The 26,840-nt window shown below is 40.1% G+C and overlaps 1 protein-coding gene across 1 annotated transcript in view; it reads left to right on the forward strand.

Moving 5' to 3' along the window:
- ANK2 (ankyrin 2, neuronal) overlaps window positions 1-26,840 on the forward strand; it is a 321,961-nt gene that overhangs the window by 198,776 nt on the left and 96,345 nt on the right. Inside the window, exons 6-17 of the mRNA XM_010575540.1 lie at window positions 1,509-1,694; window positions 2,172-2,195; window positions 4,349-4,447; window positions 5,603-5,701; window positions 14,055-14,153; window positions 16,257-16,454; window positions 19,474-19,572; window positions 19,745-19,843; window positions 22,387-22,485; window positions 23,684-23,881; window positions 25,859-25,957; window positions 26,553-26,651. Of these exons, the coding sequence (XP_010573842.1) occupies window positions 1,509-1,694; window positions 2,172-2,195; window positions 4,349-4,447; window positions 5,603-5,701; window positions 14,055-14,153; window positions 16,257-16,454; window positions 19,474-19,572; window positions 19,745-19,843; window positions 22,387-22,485; window positions 23,684-23,881; window positions 25,859-25,957; window positions 26,553-26,651 (1,398 nt within the window). The remainder of the gene's footprint in view (window positions 1-1,508; window positions 1,695-2,171; window positions 2,196-4,348; window positions 4,448-5,602; window positions 5,702-14,054; window positions 14,154-16,256; window positions 16,455-19,473; window positions 19,573-19,744; window positions 19,844-22,386; window positions 22,486-23,683; window positions 23,882-25,858; window positions 25,958-26,552; window positions 26,652-26,840) is intronic.

The raw sequence follows: 26,840 nt of genomic DNA on the forward strand, positions 1-26,840 counted from the left end.
CAAATCACATAGATGGTCTTGTCTGTGAAGCTTTGCAACTTGCACTGCCTTTGGATATGTTTCTTTTCTTCTAACACTTATATACATATATATACAAAATGAGAGTAAGGATGAGCTCAGTTTCACGGGGCCTCTAATCCAGGATTTGTTCTCATGTTCCCAGAGGCGAAAGGCAAATGCATTAAGCCATTTCAACACCTAATGTAGCCCCAATCTCAGAATTATCTTTACAGTTCAGCTGTTTCGTCAGCTGTTCACCCTTTTTTAATTCACTGTACAGAATTTAATCTCTATTACAGACAGAAACCATAGTAGTATCGCTGTTACAACGCACCTACCCACAGTTCTACGCAAAGGGGAGTGAATGTTATTCGATTACTAAGGGGAAAAATTGCTTTGGCAATTCTTCACATGTTTCCTTCAGCATATGTTAGCTCTCATTCCTTCCTAACTTGTCCTTTATTATTTTATCATCTTTCCATATTCCTATTCCAAATCAATTCTGTCTCATTCCCATGCCTTTTACAATGTATCTAAATCGGTTTTCTCACTTTCTGGCTATAATCAGCTCTTTAGTTGTTGTTCCTTCTGACCTAGACATAGAAGACCTTGTTTTATTCCCTGCCCTTTTCTTTCGTTGTTACTCACCATGCCTCTGTTCACAGACTCAGCTGCTCTGTGCTCGTGGTTCAGCTGCCCTCCAATCTAGCATGCAGTTACACCACATATGTGCTTGGGCAGCATGCAAGGCTGGAGCTAGATTCAGTTTTATGGTCAGAAGAAAAGATATGGGAGCAGGCCGTACTTCAGCTGAGATAGCAGGTTGTGACCATGTGACGCATTTTAAAGCATTGGCAATCCGGGGCATGTGTGGAGGAGCAAGACAACTTAAAAATAATTTTGAAACAAAGCTAAAACTCTGAATGAAAAGCAGAGACATTTTTCTGACTTTGTTTTTTCAAAAAGTATAAATAAGCTAATGTTTTCCTGCTTCAAATTAGAATAAATTCTTAAAGATGATCTGGCTTTCTTGACTTATAGTCCATGTGTAACTTAGAACGGGGAACAGCAGCAAATGCATCCGAAGATATGCTTTCTTTTTGCAGAGACGTGAGGTGGTATTCAGAAACAGGTTCCCTGTATATTTTTCACATCTACTTTGTTCAGTGCTCACTAATCCCTACCAAAATATTGCTAAAAATGTGCTTTGTGCTCCATTTTAAGATTAGAAGTAATTAAGAGAGGTACTGTAGGACGATGCTTTGCTTGTACTTGACTTTAAAAAGAGACTACTTTGAAGTGGAAAAAGTGTGCTTCTGACATGTTTGAAATCATATCTGGGTTAAAATGTTGTGCCTCTGTTATCATTTCACTGGAGACAGTGGTGCAGAGGTAGAAAACAGCTGGTAATGTGCTTATCAAATTTCTTGTGTGAACAGCGCTGTGCAAATCACTGGAGCAGTACGTCCTTCAGCTTACTGAGCACACCTTGTTTTCTTCTCTACCAGGATGGTTTCACTCCTCTAGCTGTTGCATTGCAACAAGGACACAACCAGGCAGTGGCCATCCTCCTGGAAAATGACACGAAGGGGAAAGTGAGATTACCAGCTCTGCATATTGCTGCTAGAAAAGATGACACCAAATCAGCGGCGCTTTTACTGCAGAACGACCATAATGCTGATGTGCAGTCCAAGGTAACATGATGCTGCCATAGAGGTAACAGGGTAGTCACGCAGCTGAGTGCCGACGGGCAACAAACTTTACTTCCTTTGTCTTAATGGTTGAAGGTAATTTCCTCTGCGGGGAAAGACAAGTTGCTCGACCAGTATCACCAGTAATGTATCTACTTTTGCAGTGTTTAACTACATGGTAATTGCAAACTACTCATTTTTCTGCTTTTTAGTTATACCTCCCATTTTTTTGGTAACCAGCTTTCTCTCATTATTTGTAAATCAGAAGACACTGGAATGGAAGCAGAATCACTGTTTCCCTATTAAATAGGATACTGGTTTATTGCCCATGGGACCGTAGGTTGTATTTAAAGTTAATGCATGCTTGAATGGCTTTTCCCATAATTAACAGCATAACTCATTTCAAAAAGCAACATAGTTCTTCGTTTTGCGGCCAGTCTTTAATATTGTTCCTCTTTTTCCCAAACCATGCTGCATCAGATGATGGTGAATAGGACGACTGAGGTACCGAGATAAAAAATTTTTAATTACTCTTTCTGTTACTTGTAATTTTCTCTGCTTTGTGGCAATATTTCTTTATTACTTAGTACTGAAAGTGAAGATACGACTCTTCTAATACATAGAAATACGTGACTCAGCAAACCTATTTTTATTCATCCTTTGTCTTAGAATTTCTTTTTATTTGTCTCACTATTAAAGTAAACTTTTGAGAATTCACATCAGTTCAAAGAAGTCTGAAGTGCGTAATGGAGCTAAGAGGATAAAGATGCTTTTCTAGCTCAATTTCATTAATTATGAAAATGCACTCATTTGGCCTAACTAAATTAAGGTGTCTGGCTCAGCCAGAATAATGGTAAAATTAATTTTCCTTCTTTTACAATAATAAATATAATCTCATCTTCCAAGGTGGAAACCTGTTCAGAACATCTGCTCATTTTTACCATTGTTCTTATTACAATCTTTTAAATAAAGTTTTGAAAAGTCCTTAAGGGATAGCACATAATCAGAATTCACCTGCAGCAGATAATATTACATTTCTCATACGGATTCTGGAAATACCAATTCTCCAAGCACTTCCACTAAAAATCATGGGTCTGATTCACTAGAACTGTGATTTTTTTTTTCCCCCTAAAGATTGTTGTCATGCGTAGGAAGAAGAATTATTTCCAAGAATGCAGTCATTATTTGAATGCCTGCTTTTAAATAATGGCATTTCTCTGTTAGATGAAGGAATGAATTTTGAATGCCCACACCCATGTGAAAGTGCTTCACGCTTGGTGTGTGTGCACATGAGCAAGCGAGGCAGCTGGCGATGTGAACTGAAAGGGTGACAGCTTCTCTCTGGCATCTTCCCATGGGCATGTTCTTCACTATGGTGAATGGGAAGGGGGGTTACCTGTCCTTCACTGGCCATTACGTTACGTCTCAGGACCTTGCGTTTGTCACCAGGCAAATGTGTGTCCACGAGAAGGCAGTTGTTAATGCAATATGCATTCAATCTATAGCTTAACACAGTATCATTATTTGTGTGCCTAATATCCTCAGTAGACACTGCCCTGGTAATTTATCACAGCAAGAAGACTATGAATTTAATGAGTGTTTGACTGTACCTTGACCAGGATCATCTGTGGGCTGACAAGGAAGTGAATGGAATTAGGGTAAAATAGTAGGCTGATTGCCGTAGCTTTTGGGAACAAAATTGATTTCAGAGTGCATCATCTGCCTACATTTCTTTATTCCGTGAGTAGTTTAAAATAATGATTTGTATACTGAAAGAAATGAAACCTAGTTGAAAATACAGTATAGTCTAGAAGCCAAAAGTATTTCTCTCTTTCTATAACTAACAGTAAGATCTGATCAAATCAGTGTAATGCTCTTCAGGGAAACCTCAAAAGCAAGATCCTTTCTACTTGAATTACTCATGAGACTAAAAGCTTGCTCTGTGTTCTAGCTTCTGAAAAATTAATCTTTTTTTTGTGTTGTTGTCAAGCAATTCTGTATCTCGTAGCTGGAGCAGGTTTCACCTTCTAGTGTTCAAGAGGCAATAAGTAAATTGTGTTTTTTCTGATGTATAGATGGCAAAGCTCCTTCACATCCTTTGAGATCCAAATTGTATATAAATATAAATGATTATGATTCTTATACTATGCTACTAGTTTCTCATGTACACCAAATTCTTGGGTTACACGTTGAATTACACTGCTTTTTCAAAAAAAAAAAAAAGAAAAAAAAAGAGGGAAATATGTTATCAATATTTCTAAGAGTAGTAAAATAAGAGTCCAACAACTTTTGTGGTCATTTGTCCAAAACCAGTAAACAGATGCAGCCCAAAAGACCCATGTTGCTTCCAAATAAGGAAACTTCCTTTATTTTCTTTAAGAATGGCTAATATATTAATATTTTCTATGATGAAAGCTACTCTTCTTATTGGCTAGTGATTCAGAAGATTGAATTGGAGAATGAAAGAATGAAGCACTTTTGATAACCTCTCATATGAAAACTGCACTGTCTGCCTGAAAGGTTGTGCTATATTGTAGGTGAACTGGTAAAATCAAAATGATACATTTGTTTGCCAGCAGCTTTTAAAAATCAAGTTCTAGTTAAGTTGATTATCTCTATAAAATGATTTCTATAATAAGGGCTGTTTCCCTTTGTAGAGTGGCTTTACACCTTTGCACATAGCTGCGCACTATGGAAATGTCAATGTGGCAACGCTTCTGCTAAACAGAGGAGCTGCAGTCGATTTCACAGCAAGGGTACGGAGTAATTTCTTTCTCTTCTTAGATGCAAAGGCCTACAAAAGTGGGAGTGTTTCTTTGTGTAATTCTTAGCCAAGAGTAAGTGAGGAGCAAAGTAATCCTGAAATTGTGTTGTGTTCAAAGTAATTCTTTTTCTGCAGTAATTCTTAAAGGTTGCCTCCATGCAGTACGCCAGAGTCCTTGGGAGTTGAGTAGCGACTAGTATTCCCAGCCCAAGGAAGCAGGCTCCAGAAAGCTGATATTCTCACAATGTGTCAACTCAGTTCAGCTATTCTGTCAGTTAGAAATACTCCAGAAATATATGTAGGATTTACTGGCTTATTCATTATTTACTGTACTATTTTAATTTGATATTTTCACATATAAACACATTTTAAAAAAGCAGAGTAAGGTACATTGCTATTATATAAATGCAACAATAAAAGTACTAATTAATCATGACTCCTCTTTTATGGTAAACAACTGCAGAGCTACGTAATATAGTCACTTTGCTGTTGTACGTTACATAGTTTGAAGCATGGCATCTGGTGCTATGAAAACCTCTGGTAATCTGTACCTCAACATAGCTACTGGATCATGAGTTTTCTGTTTAATTTTGCCAGATACACTTTGAATTAGTTTAGGCTTCTGCCTTTCAGACTGACTCCCTTCTGTTGCCATTCTGGAATAGCTGCTAATATTACCTCTTCCCTCTCCCAAAGTGTTTGCAAGGACTTTCAGCCTAAACAGGACCTACTCCTGTATACTATTGGCATTACACTAAGAAGGTTCCTTTGTGTAGGAGTCACGCATTTGTGTACTCTGTGTACGTTGCAATGAATTAAATGCATCAGTGTTTTGTGAATATTGACTCATTAGGACTCTGGTTTATGTTTGTTTATTTGTCTGACTCGGGGACTGTGATGTTTGCTGCTTTGGCAGGTGTGCTTCTTCATTTATTAAAAAACCCCAAACAATGAATAAAGATTCTTGCTTAGAAAGGAATTACTAACTCTAGCTTATATGGTGTGTGCCTAGCTCTGATGCTCAAGTACATTTTTGTTTATTCTCTACAATGTGATGGTCTCATTTTTTGTGATCCAAACACAAATTCACCGCCATTATACGCTTTCAAATCCATCATGCTCATTGTTTGTTCTTTTCATGGTGTAGAATGGAATCACCCCACTGCATGTGGCTTCCAAAAGGGGAAACACAAACATGGTGAAGCTCTTGTTGGATCGCGGAGGGCAGATCGATGCCAAAACCAGGGTGAGTCTTTCTATTCCCTGAATATGATGTTGTCCCTTCTTGGGAATGGATTGGGAGTTTTTGCTTGCTTGGTTTTGGTTTTTTTTTTTAAGGCAGAGACTGGGAACACCAAGATTCATAGCTAGGAATTCAGCTTCAGTAATTGTGTCTTGTTCTCTGTTCTTAGAGGGAGGCATTAGATGTGGCTGTTATAAATGACTCAAAAAAAAAAAAAAAAAAAAGTTCAGCTGAACACAGCTCCAAAAATGTTAATCACATATTCTTTTTGAAACTTGGGCCAAATTTAAATTGTGACTCCAAAAATAATTTATAAGTAGTTTTGTTTTCTTTTTTAATTCAGAATCCTACCTTTAGTTTTCAGATCGTTATTTGTTTTATGTAGACTGTTTTGTATGGTATCAGGCTAAAGACTGGCAGGTATTGGTGATAGCAGGAGGCAAAAATACTGTTTGCTTTAGTCTCCTGTATAATCTACCTACATCATATAAGAAAAAGCTTATGAAACTGATCTTTTTGAGGAAATAGGCTTGTTAGTTGGTCCAACTTCACGTGACACAAGAACATGTGTGCTGCACAGCTTTGGGGATGGGAGGGTCTGAACTCAGCTAAGGCTTTCAGTCCCCTGACTCCTAAATGTCTATGCCAGTCATAGTATATGAGGCATAGTATGCCTCATGAAAACCGCTGTAGTGGGCTGGCGGTCACTTTTTACTGAAGAGTCAATACTGGGAACGAGTAACCCACACTGTGCCAGCAGCCACTCACCTCTTCCCCAGCCTAACCACAGAGAATTAGGTGACTTTCACTAGCTTCCTCCACCCAGTTGTCCTGTTGAAATGCCACAGCAATACTGTGCTCTTTATTTATGGGTGATTTTGCAGTCATTCAGGACAAAAGAAAAACCTATCAGTTTATATGGGCAGGGTTAATTATTTCAAATGGGATTTTGGAGTCACCTAGGAAAACGTCATTTACGTGAACTGAACTGCACAGGACTTGTTCTTGAAAGCTGCTGGTTTTTAAGCACTGATCTGCAAAATTATATCTCCAAGTAATAGAGGACGTTTTAGAACGCAGAGTTCAGAGCTGGACATAAGAGGCTTTGTTTAATAAGATAGAACGGTAGAAGAAGGTAGAGGATGTTGCAGTCGGCTACCCTTGTGGTTGATTCAACCTCTGCAGTTACTTTGATATTAATTACAGCAATCATTTGTTGCTTCATAAGCTAGGAAGACAATTGTGATTATTATGTAACTCTATATGTGATTATGATTTTGATTTCTGATTATTTATGAAATTACGTCTCTCTTGCTCTTTTTATTTATCTATTTATTTTAATTACTGATGCTGGAAAATGCTGCCTCTCATGAAGGTGTGCAGTAAATCATCCCTGGTCAAATTTTCCACAATAAGTACCTAAAATCTCATGGTAAAGGGGCATGAAATGGTAATAATATGCTGCAGTCAGGATATTCCGCCTACTCATAAGCACAGTAGTCATACAGAAATGGTGCATTTGGCCTGTGGAATGACAGTATTGAATTCATCTATTTCCTGTTCAGTACTGAGATACTTGTTTTAGACAAGTTGGCGCAGATGATTGTGAAGGACATCTTGGATTTTAAGAGGTCAAGGTGTATTCCCTTCCTTGCTCACCCGCAAAGATTGACGTGCAGTTGTGAATGGAACTGAAAGAACAGGACTTTGCCCAACGTAGGTGGAAGGCGCTAATTTTAGAGTCTTCTCATTGTCTTGGCTTCCTGCCCTTTGTCAGCTGCTACATTAGTTCAAAAACTGCCAGCACAAAGATTATCAGTGAAAACCTGTAAAGGTATCCTAAAGCACACATATCCCAGTTTGCACAGGCTCAGCAGCTTCCTCTTGCTTTCATCTTCTGCCTTCGCCCTGCTCAAAGGCACACGCTGGTGGTCGGCTGCGTGTACTTCACAGTGGGGAAGATTCCAGAGCTTTGGTTTTGCTGCAGTGTGTCTGTGGCGTGATCTTGTCTTCATGCCAGCTGTTTATATCGTCTCGGTGTCTTTTTCTTTTCCCTTCGCTTTGTCCGCATGCCTTGTGTGCTTTGCTATGTCCGTGAGTATGTAGGGTATTGAAGAGGTAGGTTGTGTGTTGCATGCCGTGCATACATGTGTTTTGTACTTTAAAGGACAGACTTCCGCCTCCTCCACCTCGGTACTAACGTGCTTGCCTTTCCATACTCGCCTTTTCATTTCTTCTGAGGAACACTTGCATTCTTCCAGTAGGTCAGACACACTGCCCTGAAAAACAGTGGAATTACATGTACTAGAATATTTCATTGCCGGATAGCCTGGGCTTTTATTCTTGGTCTCCATACTGCATCAAAATAAGCTCTTTGGTTAAAAAAGGACTCGTTGCTTTCATTTAGTTTATTTTTAACTTGCTATATTACACGACATCTGATGATGCATAAATTAAGATGCAAAAAACTTATTTTACCAGATTTTAGATGAGCCTTAGTACTTTAATTTTGCAGAGTTAATCTGTGAAATCTTTTTATGTTTGAAAATGTTCCATTGGAATGATCCGTTAGGAGCCCCTGTATTGTCTAAAAAAGAGAAATTAAAATGTATGTTCTTCAAAGGGAGTAAATTATGCATGTGTCTTACTGTTCCATAGTTAATGTTGCATGTCAGAGGAAAGCCCTGCTTACTGCAGGAATTACATGTTTATATTTTCTGTACATTTCATAACGTATTTGCTGAAATTTTATGGCATTTCTCACTAGATTATACAGATGTAGAGTTGCTAGTAAATCTGCTTGCTACACTTAAAATACTAATTTACTTAATTTTTTTTGGCAAGTTTAACCATTTTTCTCAACTAACTACTAAATAAGTTTCTAAAATGTGGAATTTAATTTCTTTTTTATATTGTGTCTAAAGCAAAAATGTGAACTCCATTCCCAATTATATTAATGGGATACTTTTATTAGTACTATCTGTTACATCTGTGTTTGTGCTACTTCTGTTCACATACAAGCCTTATCTGGAGTCTTGTTTGCTAAGCAATTAATGGGTAAAATTTCTTACGCTAAAACATTTCATATTTAAAATCTTAGTCAAACCTATATTCTCTACAAGTTTACGTGAGTAGAGAAATTCAATGACATATGTTTGTTTAAAATCTTAAAATTAAGCTAAACTTCTGACCCGTACAAGTTACCATGGTAGACCAGTGGAGTTGGGTTTCAGAAGCAATTGTGCAGACTGTGGCTTGGAATCAGTATGCAGAAACTTGTTCCCTAAAAGATGGCAGAAAGTTCAATTTATGATTAAATTGATGTCATGTGGTCAAGAGTAACGTGGCAATTATCAATTCTCACTTTGAGAGAACGAAAGCATTTACAGCCTTCCTGAAACATAGTGAGGATTATTACAGGGAGAATTATTTTAAGCATTTAAAAGCAGAGCAATTTCCATATGGCCAAAATATATCTATTTCTATTAAAAAAATATAATCTGATTTAACGGGATAGTAACAGTAAGGATATGCAGGATGTTGAAATCTTACTGACTATTAAAGGATTTTACGAGTATTCTTTATGAATGCAGTTTTTGTAATATCTCTGTTTTTATCATCTCTATATAAATTGTCTAGGAAAAAAAGAACAAGAGAACAAGTATGTGAGGCTTTTTTAGTTTGGGTATGCTTTTTTACTTTTAAAATACAGTGTTATTCGCAGGCTTTTGTCACTTTAGTGGTATTTCTATTTTTGTGGGACTATGCAAACACCCTGAGAAGCGGGGGAGGAACACGTTCACCTGTCTCAGACGCTGAAGTTGTCACACATTTTGTGTTCTTCCTATTGAATCTTGCCGACATTGAAATTAAATTTTTCTAGCTCTGGGACTTTTCTTCAGACTCCTCTTGCAGGCTCTTGTCCAGAATATTTACAGTTGAAAAAAAAACCAACCCTGGAATGAAACCGAGCGTCTAGTCTTGGAATGGAAAGCTTATTGTGTGGGAAAGTAAACATGTTGTGTGCCTGGAGCGTGGCAGCTGGAGCTGGAGAGGGGAGTAGACGTGATAATGGTGGGGAGAAAATCTGGTATGCCATTTGTGTTGGAGAAGGGCCACAGAAAAGAAAGGAGGCTCAGCTGGAGCTGAAAGAAGTGGAACGTTGGTCACAGAGATGTATGATACCAACAGGAAAAGAAAAGGAAGGAAGCTGCGGGGGGGTGGAACTTGGATTTTGGTTTGGTTTGGGGGTTTTGTGGTGAATGTGCTCAAGACACCCCTTAACACTCATTCTGGGAACCTATTGACTTTTATTTGTAATAATGTCTCCTTTCATATATATTCATCCTGCCAAAATAGGCATGGCTCTCTGCTATTTCCACATGGTAGTGGGTTTCCTACCATAAAGCCATTGTAGCAGGATCCTAACCCTCTCTTGGCACTATGCTATGTTTACAGTGTTTTTTTTCCTGCAGTAATGCTGCTGTGACATTTTCTCCTAGTCTTCACACATGCACAGACCACTAATAATTCATTGGCAGTTTTTGCCATTCCTAAAGCAATGTCAGACTATAAATATCTAATCACGATGCAGATATTTTCTGTAAAAAATATAGTAGATTCATACAATGTTTACAGGGGAGTGGGAAGGGATGTTGTACAGATTATCTAAGCAAGCTACATTGATAGTGACTATTATTTAGAATTATTTATGTCAATATCTTATTACTCAAGCAAATGCATGGTATTTTTTTTGCTGTATTTTTAAAATTTGTATGTTGAACGGCAGACCTGGAGGAATACTTTAGAGCGTGGTTAATTATGCCAAGACTCTGAGAGCTTAAAGCAAGAGGGAGACTTGCCTTGTTCATTTTTACACAGATGAGGTTTCATAGTAATGAAAAATGAACAAATGAAAAGGCCTTTACTTGTGGAGAAAATTTAGACAATTTTGCATGTCTAACATACAGAATACTAAAATTTTATTTCACCCTTATAAAAATGAGACTATGCAGCTGCAGTTTAGAAGAATTCTTTGATAATTTGGCCTTTAATGTTCATGTGCTATCATCAGTCTTGGTTCAAATGAGCGCTGAATGTGAGGAACTGTCCTTCTGTTAAGATGCTGCCCCTATCATTTTCCATTAAGAATCTCTTGTAAGCACAGTTTCTTTTTATCTCAGTCTCTGGTAAGCTGAAGTAAAGCATTTTAGTCACTGTGAAATGCCCCAATAATTTATCTTCCTGAGCCGTGCAGTTAGAAGTCATGGACAGAATTCAGAATTAATTTTGCAGGTTAAAAAATGACCAGTGATTGATTTTCAAGAAAAAAAGGCAAAAGTTTACCTTCTATTTTGAGAGCCATTTAAGAGGAAATTAGAGTGATGGAATTTCATGGCTTCCATACATACAGAGAGGATTGTAGCGTCATTTCTAACAGTGAACCAGCTATTGGTTACATTGCAAAGCGTGAGCTAGGAGAGTACCACATACAGGAACAACAGAACACCAGGTGCAGGATGTCACCTGGAAGATGAAAACATTTAACTTTCCATTATATACTGTTTGGGATGAGGAAGTAAATATTGGACTTATTAAAATATAAGATTGCTGAATTTCTTGTCTCCCAGCGCAGCGGCCTTTGTGTTTATGGGATATCCATTATCTGTGCTTCAGAATTTGTGTCTCTCTGACCCAGTGTTGTATGTCCTGTCAAATGATGTGTTTGATATTTTGGTCAGCAAGTGTTCTTCAATTTACATGGTGTACCAGTTAGCAACGGAGTGATTAAAAAAGTGCATAGACATACTCCTGCAATGGACTTCAGAGCACTGAGGTTCATTGCAAATAGATAATGGTGCAAACCAGGACTAATTCGGTATACCAGTTTGTTTCTTGATGTTGGCTAATGTCAGTTTGTCCTCATTGTATTATGTACTAATTCTTCTGGTAGAACAGCTCTTTGCAATTTCCCTCATCTTTGAAGAAAACATATAAGCAAAGATAGAATCTAAGGTATTAAGTATACAATAATTTTGAAATATACATGCTCTTTTCCCCAGGGCAGAAAGAGGGAAGAGGGTTATATGGGAAGGCTGCAAAGCATATTGCTTCACTCACCTACTGGAAAGTGCACAGATAGGAAATGATGATGCATTTATAAAAGCTATGACAGGATAGAATAGGATAGGTAGCAAATTTTTATCTCTACTTTCAGAGGTAATTATAGATAAGAACAGAGGAGAAATCATGCTTTTTAATGATTTAGTTCTTATTTTTGTTTTAGCTAGACTTTCTTGTGGAGTTGATGTGTTTCTTAGCTTGTATTTTACTTCTTTCTTCTCCCTCTGGGGATTTGTCCTGTTTTTTTCAAGGGTTCCCACAATTCTATCTTTCTTTTGCTGTTTTATTAAATAGAATAACGTCAAAGTCACTATGCAGGTAGGGAAAGTGAACGTCCCACATAGATTAAAAATGTGGAGCACAAAAGGCCGGAAACTGGAAAGAAATACCAAATAAATACCTTTCCTAGAAATAAGTTTGGGATATATTCTCACCCTAGTAATGCTAATGGGAATTATGGGTATGAATCCCTCTGGCAGCAGGATGAAAATATACCTCAGTTGTGCTTATAAAGACTTGATTTAGGGGACACTGAAGTTTCAGTGCAGAAAAAAGAAACAGATCAGCTAGTGACTCCCAGTTCCTTTACACTGACCCAATCTGCCAGGTGTTGAACAGGCTTGAATTCTGCTTGCAGGTTTGATCTTGCATCTGTTGAATTTCATTGCAAAGCTTCCCTGGGATTTAGTGATGCCTCTGCCTCTGAGATAGTGAGCATCAAGGCGCACCTAACCCTGTCATGTGTTTCTGAAATGTCTCTGGAAACAGTAGATAAGTAAGGGAGAAAAAACTGAAGGGAGGACTTCAGTTCTTCACTGCAGTGGAGCTTTGTTGCACTTCTGACTCAGAAAGATGCTCTGTGCTTTTGAACCTGAGGATGAAGGAGGATCTACTTCTTGGAACTACCTTTTGTAGAGTATTACAGGGCTATGTTTGCATAGACAAAATGATGTTGCAATTGCAATGGCACTGTGCAGTCTAGAGCTACTTTGAATTTAAAAATGTTAGTAGAAATAAAAATATAGCAATGTAGACTTCCTCCAAACTCCAGCAAGGCAAACAGTCTATCTGTGTATGAAGCAGGATCTCTACCTCGTACTTAAGGCCATGATTTTGCATTTTTGCTACTTTTTTTAACTTCTAAGTAATAAATCTGTCTCAGACCAGTATGTTCATCTTTTAATCAGGCTGTTACTGAGTTCTTCAGAAAGCACCCTAGAATAATAGCATCTACCTCATCTAAATGAGCAGTGTGTCTCAAAGGGAGAAGGCTTTTCTTGTGATTAAAAACTATTACCATTTCACCTTTATAAACCTATCTCTGTTGAATGAGTATTGATGACTTCTCTGACTCCATGCCTGAACAATATCGAGGTCTAACGAGATGAAAACTTGGGCTTCTATATTTTATGTATTTTCTTTTTTCTGTCATTCAGCACTAATATCCTTTTGCAACCATTTTTCTTGCCTCATATTTCCTGTATTTTTCTGTATGAAGTCCAAACTGTAGCAGAATTGCCTAGAATGCATTCTCCTAACTAAATGTTTCATTGACACATCTTTTGCTGCCACTGCTGTAATCATTACTGAGTAGCCTAAGCAAGTCTTTTGGTATAGGGTGGCATTCTGCAATGGAAAAAATATTGCAAAGTTGGTGGTCTCACAGCAGTTTTAGCAAAGAATTGTTAGCCCTTCGTTCACCACTCAATTGCAGAAATGAAAGGTTTTGTTCTGTTTGTTTCTTTTTCTCTGTTTTAAAATCTTCTTTCTCCTGCTGCCTGTTTAAAAAAAAATAAATTCTAGAGTAAATTTTCTCATATGAACATTTCTGGTTTCATCCCTGCATCAAAAGCAATCCAAAGGACAAGGACTGATTAATGGAGCATCCTTGGCCCAGCACACATTATCCAGGGAGAGGCAATACAATCTCAAAGCCATGCAGAGGAGAAGGAGGGGAGGAGGCAATGCATGATCTCATTATCCTCTTTGATAAGAGATTTCAACACACAATAGCTTCCTCTCTGAAACAGTAACCTTAAAGTGTCCTTTACTGGTGCAAGGAAGAACAGGGATGAAACTTCATATGTTGGAGCCAGGTTTAGTTAGGAGTCTAAAAAAAAAAAGGAGCTTCTTCACACGCTTGTGGGGCTGCATTCCTGGAAGGCTGTTCCTCAGAGTGCCAGGACAGACAGCTGGGGATGTGCTCATTTGTTTTCCCTCCTTTAACTTTAAGGATGGACTCACCCCACTCCACTGTGCTGCAAGAAGTGGACATGACCAAGTTGTGGAGCTGCTGCTGGAACGAGGTGCCCCGCTGCTTGCACGGACCAAGGTGTGTGTCTTATTAGATAGAATATGTTAACAGCTCTATGTAACTTTCCACAGAATTTTCAATGTCACTGAAAGGACAAGGAACATTTCTGTTCTCCCAAAGGAAATGTATTAATGGGTAGAATGATCCCAAATAAGGTTTTCTTACATAATTAGGGACTATCCTTTCCAAATATATGAAACAGTATAAGCTTCTTTGCCCCTCTCTATAACATCAGACTAAACACATGCTATATAGTGCTACTGCAAGCACTTCACTTTTGTTGCTTCCTAAGACCGGAGGACACAGAGATTGGAAAGCTGGGTCAGTCACTCCCGAGCGATGGTTCCTGGTATTTATTTTCCGATCCTTCATGTAAGCTAACTAGAACCTGTGACTTGCAGCTTCTCCTAGTTGTTTTCATGGACTGTTTCAGACTTGGAAAATGATTTCAGTGTGTTCCTACTGATTTCTGAAAAGCACACATCTAAGATTAATGCATTTCCTACAAATACTGTCCCTTTGGTCAAACTAATGAGAGAAAGATACTTATAGTATAAGAGCAAACCCCACTGAGCAGCACTTCAGTAAATTTCAGAGTGCCTGACAAAGGTAGCTGGTATCATTAGTTGGAAAACAGTGAGACACAGTATTGCAATGATAGGTTTGAGGTCCCCCGGAAGATCAGGAGGGACAAACAATTTAAATATTAGTTTCAGACCATTACACAGTTTATGGGGCCCCACTCCCTCATACATGGCTCAAAACAAGGGCGATTGGTGTATTTTGACCCATAGTTATCCTTATTGGAGACTTAAGATTTTCTCTTTATAGTCTTTGGGAGGTTTTATCCCTGGGTTGCAAGCATATCAACCACATCAAATAAGGATGTGCTCAAGCTATGCATCCTTGATAGCACCAAGTAGTCCAGGTCATCTGTTTACGCAGGAGGGATCCACAGGGAGATGGCAATTGTAGGGAAAAGATTCCTTATAGTTTCACTGATTCCTTTGATGGGAGAAGGTGTTTAGGTGAACCTCATGTGTCAACACCCTCACTTCTCTAAGAGGTAGAGAGGCTCAGAAGAACCGACCCTGCCACATATATTGTGCACACTTCAGGCAGGCTTACCAGATGTTGCCAGTCAGGACAAAATATCAGTGTTGCTGTGGCAGCATCTGGATGTCCCCACTGTGTTGAGGACTAAGCAGAGCAGAACTGTCTGGTGAATAACTCCCTCCTTCCAGGTGACATATAAACAATCAGTTTGACCACACCAAGTCAGTTACCTGCTCAATTCTATATGATATAGTCTACCTTCAAAGATGCAGTGCTTTTTAAGTACCTTATTGCATGTAAAATGAAAATAAATTTGAAAGCAACTTCCTCTTCTAACTTACAGCTGAAACAGGTGGTTCCAAACTGGAGACAGACGAATATGTAAATATAAAAACAATTTTTTTCTGAAAACAACTTGTTATACATATTAATAGCAACAATTCTCTTTCTTCTTAATTGTCTATCTTCCATGGACTTCAGTATTTACAAAAAGATCTATTAAAGCCAGACAGGGCTATAAAACTCTTGCTTCCACTGCCCTTTAAGTGTTACGGTTTGAACAAAAGGTCCAACCATGGTGGTGGTTGAAGGTATTGTTACCCAGAAGCTCAGGGGTCAGGTTTGTCAATATACATCTTTTTTTTCACTGAGCACTTAAAGAAAAGAATATAGGTTCGTTACTAAATACGGTGATGGGTAAGTAGGTGCTTTTCTGCTAATTAACATACGACCTATGTCTTAGTGTTATGATGAGTATCCCCACAACTGTCTTTTAAGGTCAAGATATGTTTTATTAAATCATGAGGCAAGACCCTTAGATTCTTTTGCTTTGAATAAATTCTGATTTTAGTTAATTATATGATGTTCCTCTAAATTTGCCTGTATTTGCTGGAAGGGGAGGGGTGGCTATAGCTTTTTTCAGTTTTTCCTCCAGTCCATAGCTCAGATGAGGCTCTGTTTCAGTGATGGGGGTACTCTGCAAACTCCTGATGGCATCCTTCTAATATATGCCACAATCTAAGTGAGAGTTACTAGAAGTTACTGTTCTGTTTTCTTTTGCCGCAGAATGGACTCTCTCCGCTTCACATGGCGGCCCAGGGGGACCACGTGGAATGTGTCAAACACCTACTGCAACACAAAGCTCCCGTGGATGATGTCACGCTGGATTACCTGACTGCCCTCCATGTGGCCGCACACTGTGGCCACTATCGTGTCACCAAACTCCTTCTGGACAAGAGAGCAAATCCTAATGCTCGTGCCCTGGTAAACCTGTCCCACCTGTATAACAAAGCTATCCAGGGCAGATGAGTAGCTCTTACTGGTAAAGCTAAGTGAAAACTCTGTCAACAAACTCCACCGACCTTAAATAGTTGCAGTAACAACAGGGGTTGTCACACCTGCTGGTTACCAGTATTGTATCTTGTATCATTGGGCCTAGTCACGGACCACGTCCCATGGCAAGTGGCTGTAGTATCAGGTCTGGAAGCTCTACAGAGTTCCTAAAATGAGAGCCATTTCTAGTTGATGCTAACATAGCCATTGGTATTTTACTGAATTAATAGTTCGGTTTTCCATACTATGTGATATGATACACAAATAATTTCTAAGCTTTCCTCTGAATCAGTAAGTTAATTGGCATGGAGAAAATATATTAAAAAGCTAATATTTCTGCATTTATCAAATTATGACATTCCCCTCTATTAGGTGCCACTTTTCTTCCTTTTCAAAAAACAGTTCTTCTGATGCTTACAGGAAAACAGGTATGATTCCTTTCACTCACTGCTCAGACCATTATCCTCTCACTGAGAGAAAAACATCACATTTAGCTTTGGGAACATATAAAGCTTTCAAGAGTCTTTAATCTATCCAAACCCAGACAAGATTCCAATTTTCTCTAATAGGAAGTGTCCCCGTGAGCTGTTAGCTGGATAGAAGGTAAAATACCAATATATTACACTCAGTGGAGGAAAGAAAGAGACTGTGAACACTTGAGATACTTCTGCATGGCAAGAAGTCTGCCATTGCCTGCTGTATTCAGTGCCTCCACAGAATTTCCACCACAAGCCAGTCTGATGTCTTCCCCAGCTTTTTGACTTAAATATGACCCTGTGTTTTTCTGTATAGGCTCCCCCTATCCCTTACTTCCTTGGAACTGACTTTTTATTGATGCTTTTTTCTTCTGCCCTCTTGTTTTTCTTGGCCTGTCTATACCCGCAAATCCTGTAACCCCTCTTGCTTCCTCTTTTTATGCTTTTCTTGTCTTGTCTTTCTCAGTATCAAGTTCACTTGGTTGATCTTTTTCAATGCTGTTTTCATCCTTTCTTGTTTTTCTTGCCAGTCTTCTGATTATCTTTAGCTGTACTTTCCTCAGCTACCCACACATACACTATTATGTGCTAAGCCCCACATCTTCTTTCTTTCCTTCCATGACCAGAAATATACCTTCTGTTCTTCCCCCTCCCTCCCTCCCTCCCAGAGAAACATCTGAAATGAAAGGAGAACACCCTCAGGCTGCTGCCTCTCTGCTCTCTTCCCTCCAGACTGTTTTTTTTTTTTTTTTTTTTTTTCCCCCTCCCTCTTGTTTCCTCTCCCACGGGGGACTTGTCGCCTCTGGCTTGTTTATAGTATTAATATATTAAATGATGCTTGTAATTTCTGGTAGTGATATGTTTTTTCTGCCTTTTCCTCTCCCCCATCCAAATTGTTCCTCACTTAAATAGCAGTAGCAAAATTAAATCAACTCAGGCAGTAAAATTAAGTGAAAATAGGGAAACTTCTGAAACAGGAAAACTCCCTATGAAATATATTGAGAGATGTGCGGGAGGTAAAATATCTAATGGTTTTGATTCCTTCTTTAGAAATTGGAGAAGCCTAATAGTAGTAATAATATTCAGCTGAGTCCTGTGATGGAATAAATTTTACAAATAATTCATTTTCAGCTAGATTTAAAAAAATAATTGTTAACATTTGCAAAATGATTTGGGGATACAAGCACTATATGAGTTCTCAGCTTTTTCAATTTGTATATGCTTGAAAGCACCTTCAAATCAACTAGTAATTAACATTTCCCTTAACAGAAGCTGACTGTAGAATAATCTGTCACATGCCTCTTTCCATGAGCTAAGATATCACTGATAAGTTCTGTTTACTGCTAGTTGATTGTTTAGCAATACTGATCCTTTTCATTAAAAAATATGGCAATTTTTCAACATTATCTAAGAATGTTACCTATGCTTTTCACTAAAATGTTCACATATGGTGAATAATGTGTTTGCTTAGCTTTAGGCACACACTTAACCTGCATTAACTATAATAGTACATAAAAAAAGCTTGAAGTCAAAGCATGTATTACAGTATAAAGTATGAAGACTTGCTTTGATTTGGCCCTCAATCTTACTGAATAAGCATTTCTAAAGAAATGAATATGAGCTGATGGTGAGCACAACACTAAACCTATTGTCTCACAATAAAAAATGCTAGCTTGCAGGCTTGATTGAAGATGCTTCCTCCCCACCCCCCTTTCATTCCTGTCCCTGCCCCATTTAATTTTAATTAAGATGAGGGCCGAGACCTTGCTTACAAGGCTTCATGACTCAGCAGGGCAGGAAGGGGGGCCACAAATACTTCAAGAGTGAACACTTTGTGTCGTGAAAGCACGGCCGAAGTAGTGATTATTTATTTAAGATACCTCACAGAATGCGCACACACGCACAAACATGAATACAGTATACTGTAGATTGATGCATAAATATAAAAATAAATACACATAGATGCTTAGATTACAAGATATCCAAAAAAGAAAAATGAAGTAACGTAGAATCTGGAAGAAGTACTCTGTTCTTTTCCTAGAGAGGTATAGAATATGCTTTACACATTTCAAAAGACACTAACTGATTTCAAAGCAATCACTAGCATTTCTTACATTTTCCTTGTGTTAGGCAATCTTGGGAACCACGTTAAGTCATCCTTACATACACGTGTGCAGCCTTCGGAACCACATACATACAGACGTGCATGCATACACTTGGAAGTCAGAACAGGCATGTCTGTATTTGGTTTTTGAAGGTGGAAGTTCAGTTTCTCTCCATTGCCTGAGAAGAAAGCAGCGGCATTGCTTTGTTCTGCCTCAGACTACTGGGAGATGTCTGTAATTCATAACCTGTTGTGCTTAAAGAACAATTGCTTCTGGTACTCTAACACTTCTGCTCCCAGTGTGCCAGCATGGAGCTGTGTGGAAAATGTAGCTGCATGTTTTTAACTAACATGACTGTCTTTTGCACAGAATGGTTTTACTCCACTGCACATTGCCTGCAAGAAAAATCGCATCAAAGTCATGGAACTCCTGGTGAAATATGGGGCTTCAATCCAGGCTATAACAGAGGTAGAAAAATGTTTCATGTCCTGAAGAAACATTTCCTTCTCTCTCTCCCTTTTTGCCTCTTTTTTTCCTCTCTCCTCTCATGCCTCACTTTCACTCATGTTTTATTTAAACAAAGAAGCCCCTTCCCTACGCCCGTGCAGAGGAGTAAAACTGCTCTTGCTTTGTTTCGCAGTCGGGCCTCACACCAATACACGTGGCTGCATTTATGGGCCACTTGAACATAGTCCTCCTTCTGCTGCAGAACGGAGCCTCTCCCGATGTCACTAACATTGTGAGTATGGCTTTGACTAGAATCCTCTGTGCAATACCTCCTCCGAAAAGGGTCTGGCCTACCATGTAGGTCAACCAAAGGTCACATTTTAATGATACCTTCTGACTTTATTGCATTTTAGGACAAATTATTCTAGCACCTTTACTGAAGAGAGGAAAATGGTGATTGTATATGCATTATAAGCCATCTGGGGTTTCATGTATTCTTCAACAATGCTCGAGTAGGTAAAGTTTCCCTTAGAAACAGACAGAGCTCACCAAATACATCCAAAACTGATTATAAGCCAAGTCACAGGGAAGACTGTGTTTCCGTTCTGAAAGATGAAATTTAAGTCCAAATGGCTCTAATTTCTGCTTGCATAGCTTCACTGGCTGCCATGAAATTGTGTCATTTGTATCAGTGAAAGGGTATTAAATGCTTAAAACCTAACAATTAAACAAAAAGGAAAAATGTTAAACTCACGATGTTCCTCTTATACAGGAAATTCCAGGAACTGGTGCCTTTTGAAAGAACATGCTTAAATCTAGAAAATGTGACCTTTGGGAGGTAACACAAAATGCAGAACCTGACTTACCATAGAAATCAGTGTTTGTATACCAATAGCCTAGTTACCAAGAACATAACAATAAAAAGAACACGATAGTTTTCTGAGCTGTATTTCATAGATATCTTACTGTTCAAGTTTGTCAGTATAAACAAATAGTCAACTTAGGACCACCTGCACTTTGAAAGCAGCTTTTTACCAGTAAATAATGTTATAGATAAGCATTCCCAACAACAGAACAACAACAAAAATTTAGTAATCCAGGTACACTGGACTCATCAGTTTTTCTTAGTTAGAAAAATCTTATATGGAACCTAGTGAAAATGTTGAGCACACTGAGTTGTTTGCTTGAATCATTAGAACAGATTTTTCTTACTGCTTTCATACTTTTTTAAAGAAGCAATCTTTATATGAAAACTTTATTGATGATATGAAAGCCAACAAGAAATGCTTGTGGAAGCAATTAAAAGTATTGTGTTACCGGACATTTGTGTGCAAAGTTTAACACTTTGCAATTTATGCTACACAGGTGTCTTGGCTTTTACTTGGTAAGCTGAAGTTCCCTGTTGAATTACTAACTGTTTCCAAGAGCTAAATTGCTTTGCTAATGCAACTACAAAAGGGTTGTTATAGAAATTTGATCTTTAGAGTGCGTGAAATGTAAAACTTACGCACATTTTAAACAGCTCATTCTTCAGGTAATGAAGTTTATATAGATGAAATTCTCTACTCAGATTTGTAGGTAGGGCTGTGGGATTTTGTTTGTTGCCTATTTACTAACCACAGCTGGTAATACAATGTTAATTTAAAAATGACAAGATGAATCAACTCCTGGTGAAGAGGGTTTGCTTTAATTAGGAATTCATAATAGTAGGCAAGCACAGGCTGCTTCTTTCCCTACATCTGGGCAAAGGACAAGAAGACATGATTCCTCATTCTGATGCAAAAGATCTCAACCAGAGTGTTCATTTTGGCAATTGCATTTGAACTTGATAATCATGGGGTAAAGCCTTACAACGGAATATACTCCAGCTCTAGAATGAGGAGAAGGAACAATTAACACAAAGAAGTGATCGGTCCTGCTGTGTTATCATAACATAACAGATAAATACAGAGCTCCTGGTTGCGGAACTGTCCCAGTACCTAATGTACCAGTTACCGATCAGCTGCACAGGGACTGTTTTAGTCCATTTTAGCACAGTGCCCTCAAAGAATGTTGGACAGTGCAAAATTAAGCTAGAAATGCCACTTTCAAGGAATACTCATTTTCAGTGTTCCTTTGCAAACCTATGCAAGAAGTAAATGGTTTGAATGTATCATCCGTACTTCATTATCCTGATCTGAAATTCCACATCGCTCCAGTCAGGTTTCCAAAATTTCATGTTCTCCTTCAAATTCTGTGGGCTACAAGAGGCTTGAAACAAGATTCATTCCATAGCCTGCAGACAGAGCCACGCTGCTGAGCACAGATTTTACACATTTCATATGCTGGCTCAGTTGTGCACAGCCATTGCAAGGCCTTTTAATGCTGCCAGCTCCACACAGTGTGCGGGAAGAGACCATCTGGAAAAATATCCCCTTACATCTTGAGGCTCATGTGCGTCGCAATCCCTTGAGAGAGACAGGCTCAATATACTCTCTTATCTCCTGTATGGCCCACAAGCTGGTGCACTGTTACGTAGAAAGCTGAGGAACATATGTGACCAGGGGAGTCTATACGGCAGAATTTTCTATAAGCCAGGATTTTCATTCTGACCCTCTGTAGTCTGACTTGACGTTTGTCTGGGATCACCGAGTTTGCAAAACAGAGCGTACCCAGGCCCAGTGACATGTATGCGCACACACCCTTCTGAACTGCCTGCTACTGGGTCTGAAGCCAGATTCTCAGCTGGTGGAAAGGCGAGTCTCTGCACGAGTTGACGTGGGTGGAATTTACACCATCAGAGCCTTGTTTCTTCATGGAGGTTTAGGACACTGAAATGCTTTTGCTTTTCTGCAGCGTGGAGAAACTGCATTGCACATGGCGGCGCGTGCTGGGCAGGTCGAAGTAGTTCGCTGCCTCCTGAGAAATGGGGCCCTGGTTGATGCCCGAGCCAGGGTAGGTGTTCTGCTTACAATTTTTTTTGCTTTCTCTTATTCAAAAACATAGCTGAAGCAGAGGAGCAATTTCATTTTTATTTGATCTGTTGCTTCAATATGAAGCACGCCTAAAAGCAGTTCTGAAAACAGTAACCTATTTATGCATAGATCTTCCAAAGAGAATGTGTGTGGTGGGTTGACACTGGCCGGCAGCTCAGCCCCACTCAGTCGTTCACTTACTGCCCCCGCAGCAGGATGGGGGAGAGAACTGGAGGGGCAAAGGCGAGAAAATCTCTTGGGTTGAGATGAAGACAGTTTAATAGGTGAAACAAAGAAAAAAAAAAAAAAAACCCAACAAAAAAACCCAAACCACAAAACCACCCCCCCACCCCCCAAGTGATGCAAAGGCGATCACTCACCGCCTCCCGCAAGCAGACCGATGCCCAGCCTGTCTCTGAGCAACAGCTCCTTTGGAAAAACTCACCCCCTATTTTTATAGCTGAGCGTGACGTTACATGGTACGGATTATCTTTTTGGTCAATTCACGCCAGCTGTCCTGGCTGTGTCCTCTCCCAACCTTTTGCCCACCCCCAGCCTATTCCCTGGGGGGACAGAGGGAGAAACAGAGAAAGCCTTGGCGCTGTGTAAGCCCTGTCCAGAAACAGCTAAAACACTGGTGTGTGATCAACACTGTCTTGGTCAGAAATCTAAAACAGAGGACTGTACAGGCAGCTGTGATGAAAATTAACTCCATCCTGGCTAGACCCAGTACAATGTGCCTGACTCAGACCAGCATTAGCTGTTCTATCTGAGCAAGGATGTGCACAGCCATGTCCTAAAACTAAACATCAGAGGTTCTGATAGCAGTTAGTGGCAGATTTTGAAACCAAGGGGACTTTTTGTATAGCAAGGTACAGCTGTTGTAAAACAAATTAAGAACACAAAGGTGAGCAAGTGATGCTCAGAGCGATGTGTGCTATCTGCTTGATAAAAGGAAAAAAAATGTTTTTCTTCATAGTTCTCTCTGTTCTAATAAGACATTGCTGAAGCTCATCGCAAAATTAAACTGTGAGCCCTCCATTACTGTCTTTTTTTGTACTATTACTTTCTATGATTTTTGCAAGACAAATGCATAGATAGATCTATTGGGATCAGCCACAATATTGTGTTCAGGGTGGTTCTACCTGCGCTAATTATCTACTCGATTTGAGTTGTAGGAAGAACAGACTCCACTGCACATTGCTTCTCGCTTGGGTAAAACGGAGATCGTCCAACTTCTGCTACAGCACATGGCCCACCCTGATGCCGCGACAACTAATGGGTACACTCCACTGCACATCTCTGCCAGAGAGGGACAAGTTGATGTCGCATCAGTTCTCCTGGAGGCAGGTGCCTCGCACTCCATGTCCACCAAAGTAAGACAAAATGCTTTGTGTCTGTATTCCAGTAGCACAGGCGGTGCGTGCCACCGCACGCCTGTTCCATGAGGAATGTGCTTTCACATTGAGAAGTTGAACTAGTTTGGGTCTTCTGTTTTGTTCTTACTTAATCAACAGCGATCCAACAGGCTGAAATCATGTATCAGAAGTTAATCAAATTTTGATACGTTTTTCTGTCATCTGAAGTTGGGCGTTTGGTTCCCACTGGAGCCAAATGCAGATCATGGTAAATACATGGTCCCAATAGGTTTAAAACGTACACAAAGTCCTTGTTTCTCTCTTTCCCATTGTGTTCTGGGTAGGGGTTTTTTGGCCAAAATTTTCAAAAAAGAAAAGGGAATGATGACGACACTTTTTTTTATGAACAGGCCTGCTTATTCTTCAGTACCCTGTGTATTTAAATAGTAGAATAATTCTGGTCTGTGCTAGCTGAAAGGAATGTTCCTAAAACATACAAGTCAGCATCTGTCTGGTTGCATCTAATGCTGAATCTATTTTCAGTGGCTCTGTAAATGAGGTGTCATATGACACAATAGGCTATTTTGTCCGGTGTTATAAAAGAAATAAGTCTGTAGAATTGTTATTGTTTTGTTAACTGAAAATGTTTACCAATAGATTTCTAACAGAGTGATGAATACATAAGAAAACAGATAGCTGTGAATAGAATTATGTACCAAGGTATCTTTTCCAAATTTATTGCATGTGACTAAGTGAGAATCACTTAATTCTCACTGTTGTTTTAGGTTTTTAAAAAAGTACCCCCGATTTTGCAGCTGGAGCTTAAAAGGTATTTTTTGAACAATGGGGTGTCTTCCAGGGTTTAGAGGACTAAACCAGCAATTTTCAAATTATGATCCATGGATTACTGGGAGTGCTTGCTGTTCTCCTTTTATCCAGCTGTTAAATCACATTAAAATGGCTAAAAATACACTAAATACTTTCCTAATTTCCCATACTGCTTTATGGCAATTGCTTTAGTACTGCAGGAACATTCTATAATTATGAATAGAAGATGTATTCCACTAGATAATCTCTCTACAAACCTGTGATTCATGAACTGGAAACGTTTGAGATTCCCTGACGTAAACTGTTTTTGAGGTGGGATTAATGGAACAAGACGATAATGATAATAAACATTGCACATCACTTATGTGTTAGGCAAATAGGTCATTGTAGCTCCCCCGGAATTACTGTCAGGGTGGCGGTGCAGTCTGCCACCTACTGTCTTGCATCCATGAGTTTTCCTTATCAACATGGTTTTTTAAGTTAAAAGAAGAGGTAAAGAGCATGAGAGTTTGACATAGACCTCACACCTGTGCTGTACTGACAAGTGTTATTAAAACAAATAGAAAAGGACTCTTTTTAAAAGACAAGATTTTTAGTCTTGCCACAGCGTGTTTCCAAAACCACTGCCATTGAGTCAGGCATGACTTTTTTTTAGCTGCAGTTCAGAGGCTGCAGCAGAACTTAGTGACTGTATGGATACATGAGCCCAAATATAAACCATTCTTCAACAAACTCTAAAGGAGGAATATGAAGTTTGGAGCTTTTCTCACTGAGTTTAGTTGGTGTTTCATTGTTACTGGCAACAATTGATATAGGAAATATTTCTAAAGCTGTCATCACAAAACTAAAAAGTGCAGCTGGTTTGGAGTAGAAATTTGAACAAATGCCTTCATTGCCCACACGCACAGTGTATCTTGCTAGTAGAGTCTGTATCAGATAAAATATCTGCCTGCCTGACAGCATGTATATAGGAAAGAATAACGAAAGGGAAATTTCATGCTTCTCAAAGCGCTTTCAAGAGATGATGCTCTTTCTAGGTACGGCCGTTGATTCTGTGAGCTAGAATGTAGGTTGAAGAGTAAGCGCTTAATACATAGTTGTAAAAGAGAGGATGTCAGCATGACCTTTAATGGAAACATCTGCTTTTTATCTCCTGGAATTTTTCAGAAGGGATTCACACCTTTGCATGTGGCGGCCAAATATGGGAGCCTGGAAGTGGCAAAACTCCTGCTGCAGCGTCGTGCCTCTCCCGATTCAGCTGGCAAGGTACTGACGAGAAAGAGGCAAAAAACCCCTGTCAGCAGCGTTTTGGATACTTCCTTAGGAAAGAACTGTGTGAAACATGCACGCGAAAGAAGGCTGCAGCAGCTTTTGCATGGTGGCCTTGGCTTTGTCAGGGTCGCGTTCCCCCAAGGGTGATGGTTGTGGGGGCCGCACCACCGAGCCTGTCGGGTTTGGGTCCCAGGCAGGAGGGCACGCCGCACGCAGCTCTGAGGGCAGATAAGTTTCCGTGGCTGAGGAAGCGCCGGTTCCATTAAGCCGACCAAACTGTGAAGATCCTAACGGATAAACACGGGGGGGTGGGGTGGTGGGGGGGGTAACGCCCGCTTTTCCCCCACGCTGTGGGAATTGCTTAGCGTGGGCTGCGGGGAGATGGAAACGAAGCCTGCTGCCGGCTGGGCCGCCCGCATTCACCCTCCTCCCCCGCTTCTCCCCCGCTTCTCCCCCGCTAACGGCCGGCCGCAGCCCTTTGCCCCTCAGCCACCCCCGGTCCCCTCACGGACTAACGGCTCCCTAACGCCGCGCGCCCCCTCCCCTTCCCCGCCGCGAGCGCAGCCTAACGCCGTAACCGCCCTTACAGAACGGCCTCACCCCCCTCCACGTGGCCGCCCATTACGACAACCAGAAGGTGGCGCTGCTGCTGCTGGAGAAGGGCGCCTCGCCACACGCGACCGCCAAGGTGAGCGCCCGCCTGAGGGAACGCCTTGCCGCGGGGGCGGCCCGGCCCGGCCCGGCCTGGCCTGGCCCGGCCCGCCGCCATCTCTCCCCCCGAGGCGGGGAGGGGACGGGACATCGGCGGCAGGCAGCGCCTCGGGGCCTCGGGCGCGGCCCGAGGTGGGGGGGGTCGGCGGGCCCGCGGGAAAAAAAG

Source organism: Haliaeetus leucocephalus, unplaced genomic scaffold (genome assembly GCF_000737465.1).
Source record: "Haliaeetus leucocephalus isolate CR32 unplaced genomic scaffold, Haliaeetus_leucocephalus-4.0 Scaffold484, whole genome shotgun sequence".
Taxonomy (NCBI): domain Eukaryota; kingdom Metazoa; phylum Chordata; class Aves; order Accipitriformes; family Accipitridae; genus Haliaeetus; species Haliaeetus leucocephalus.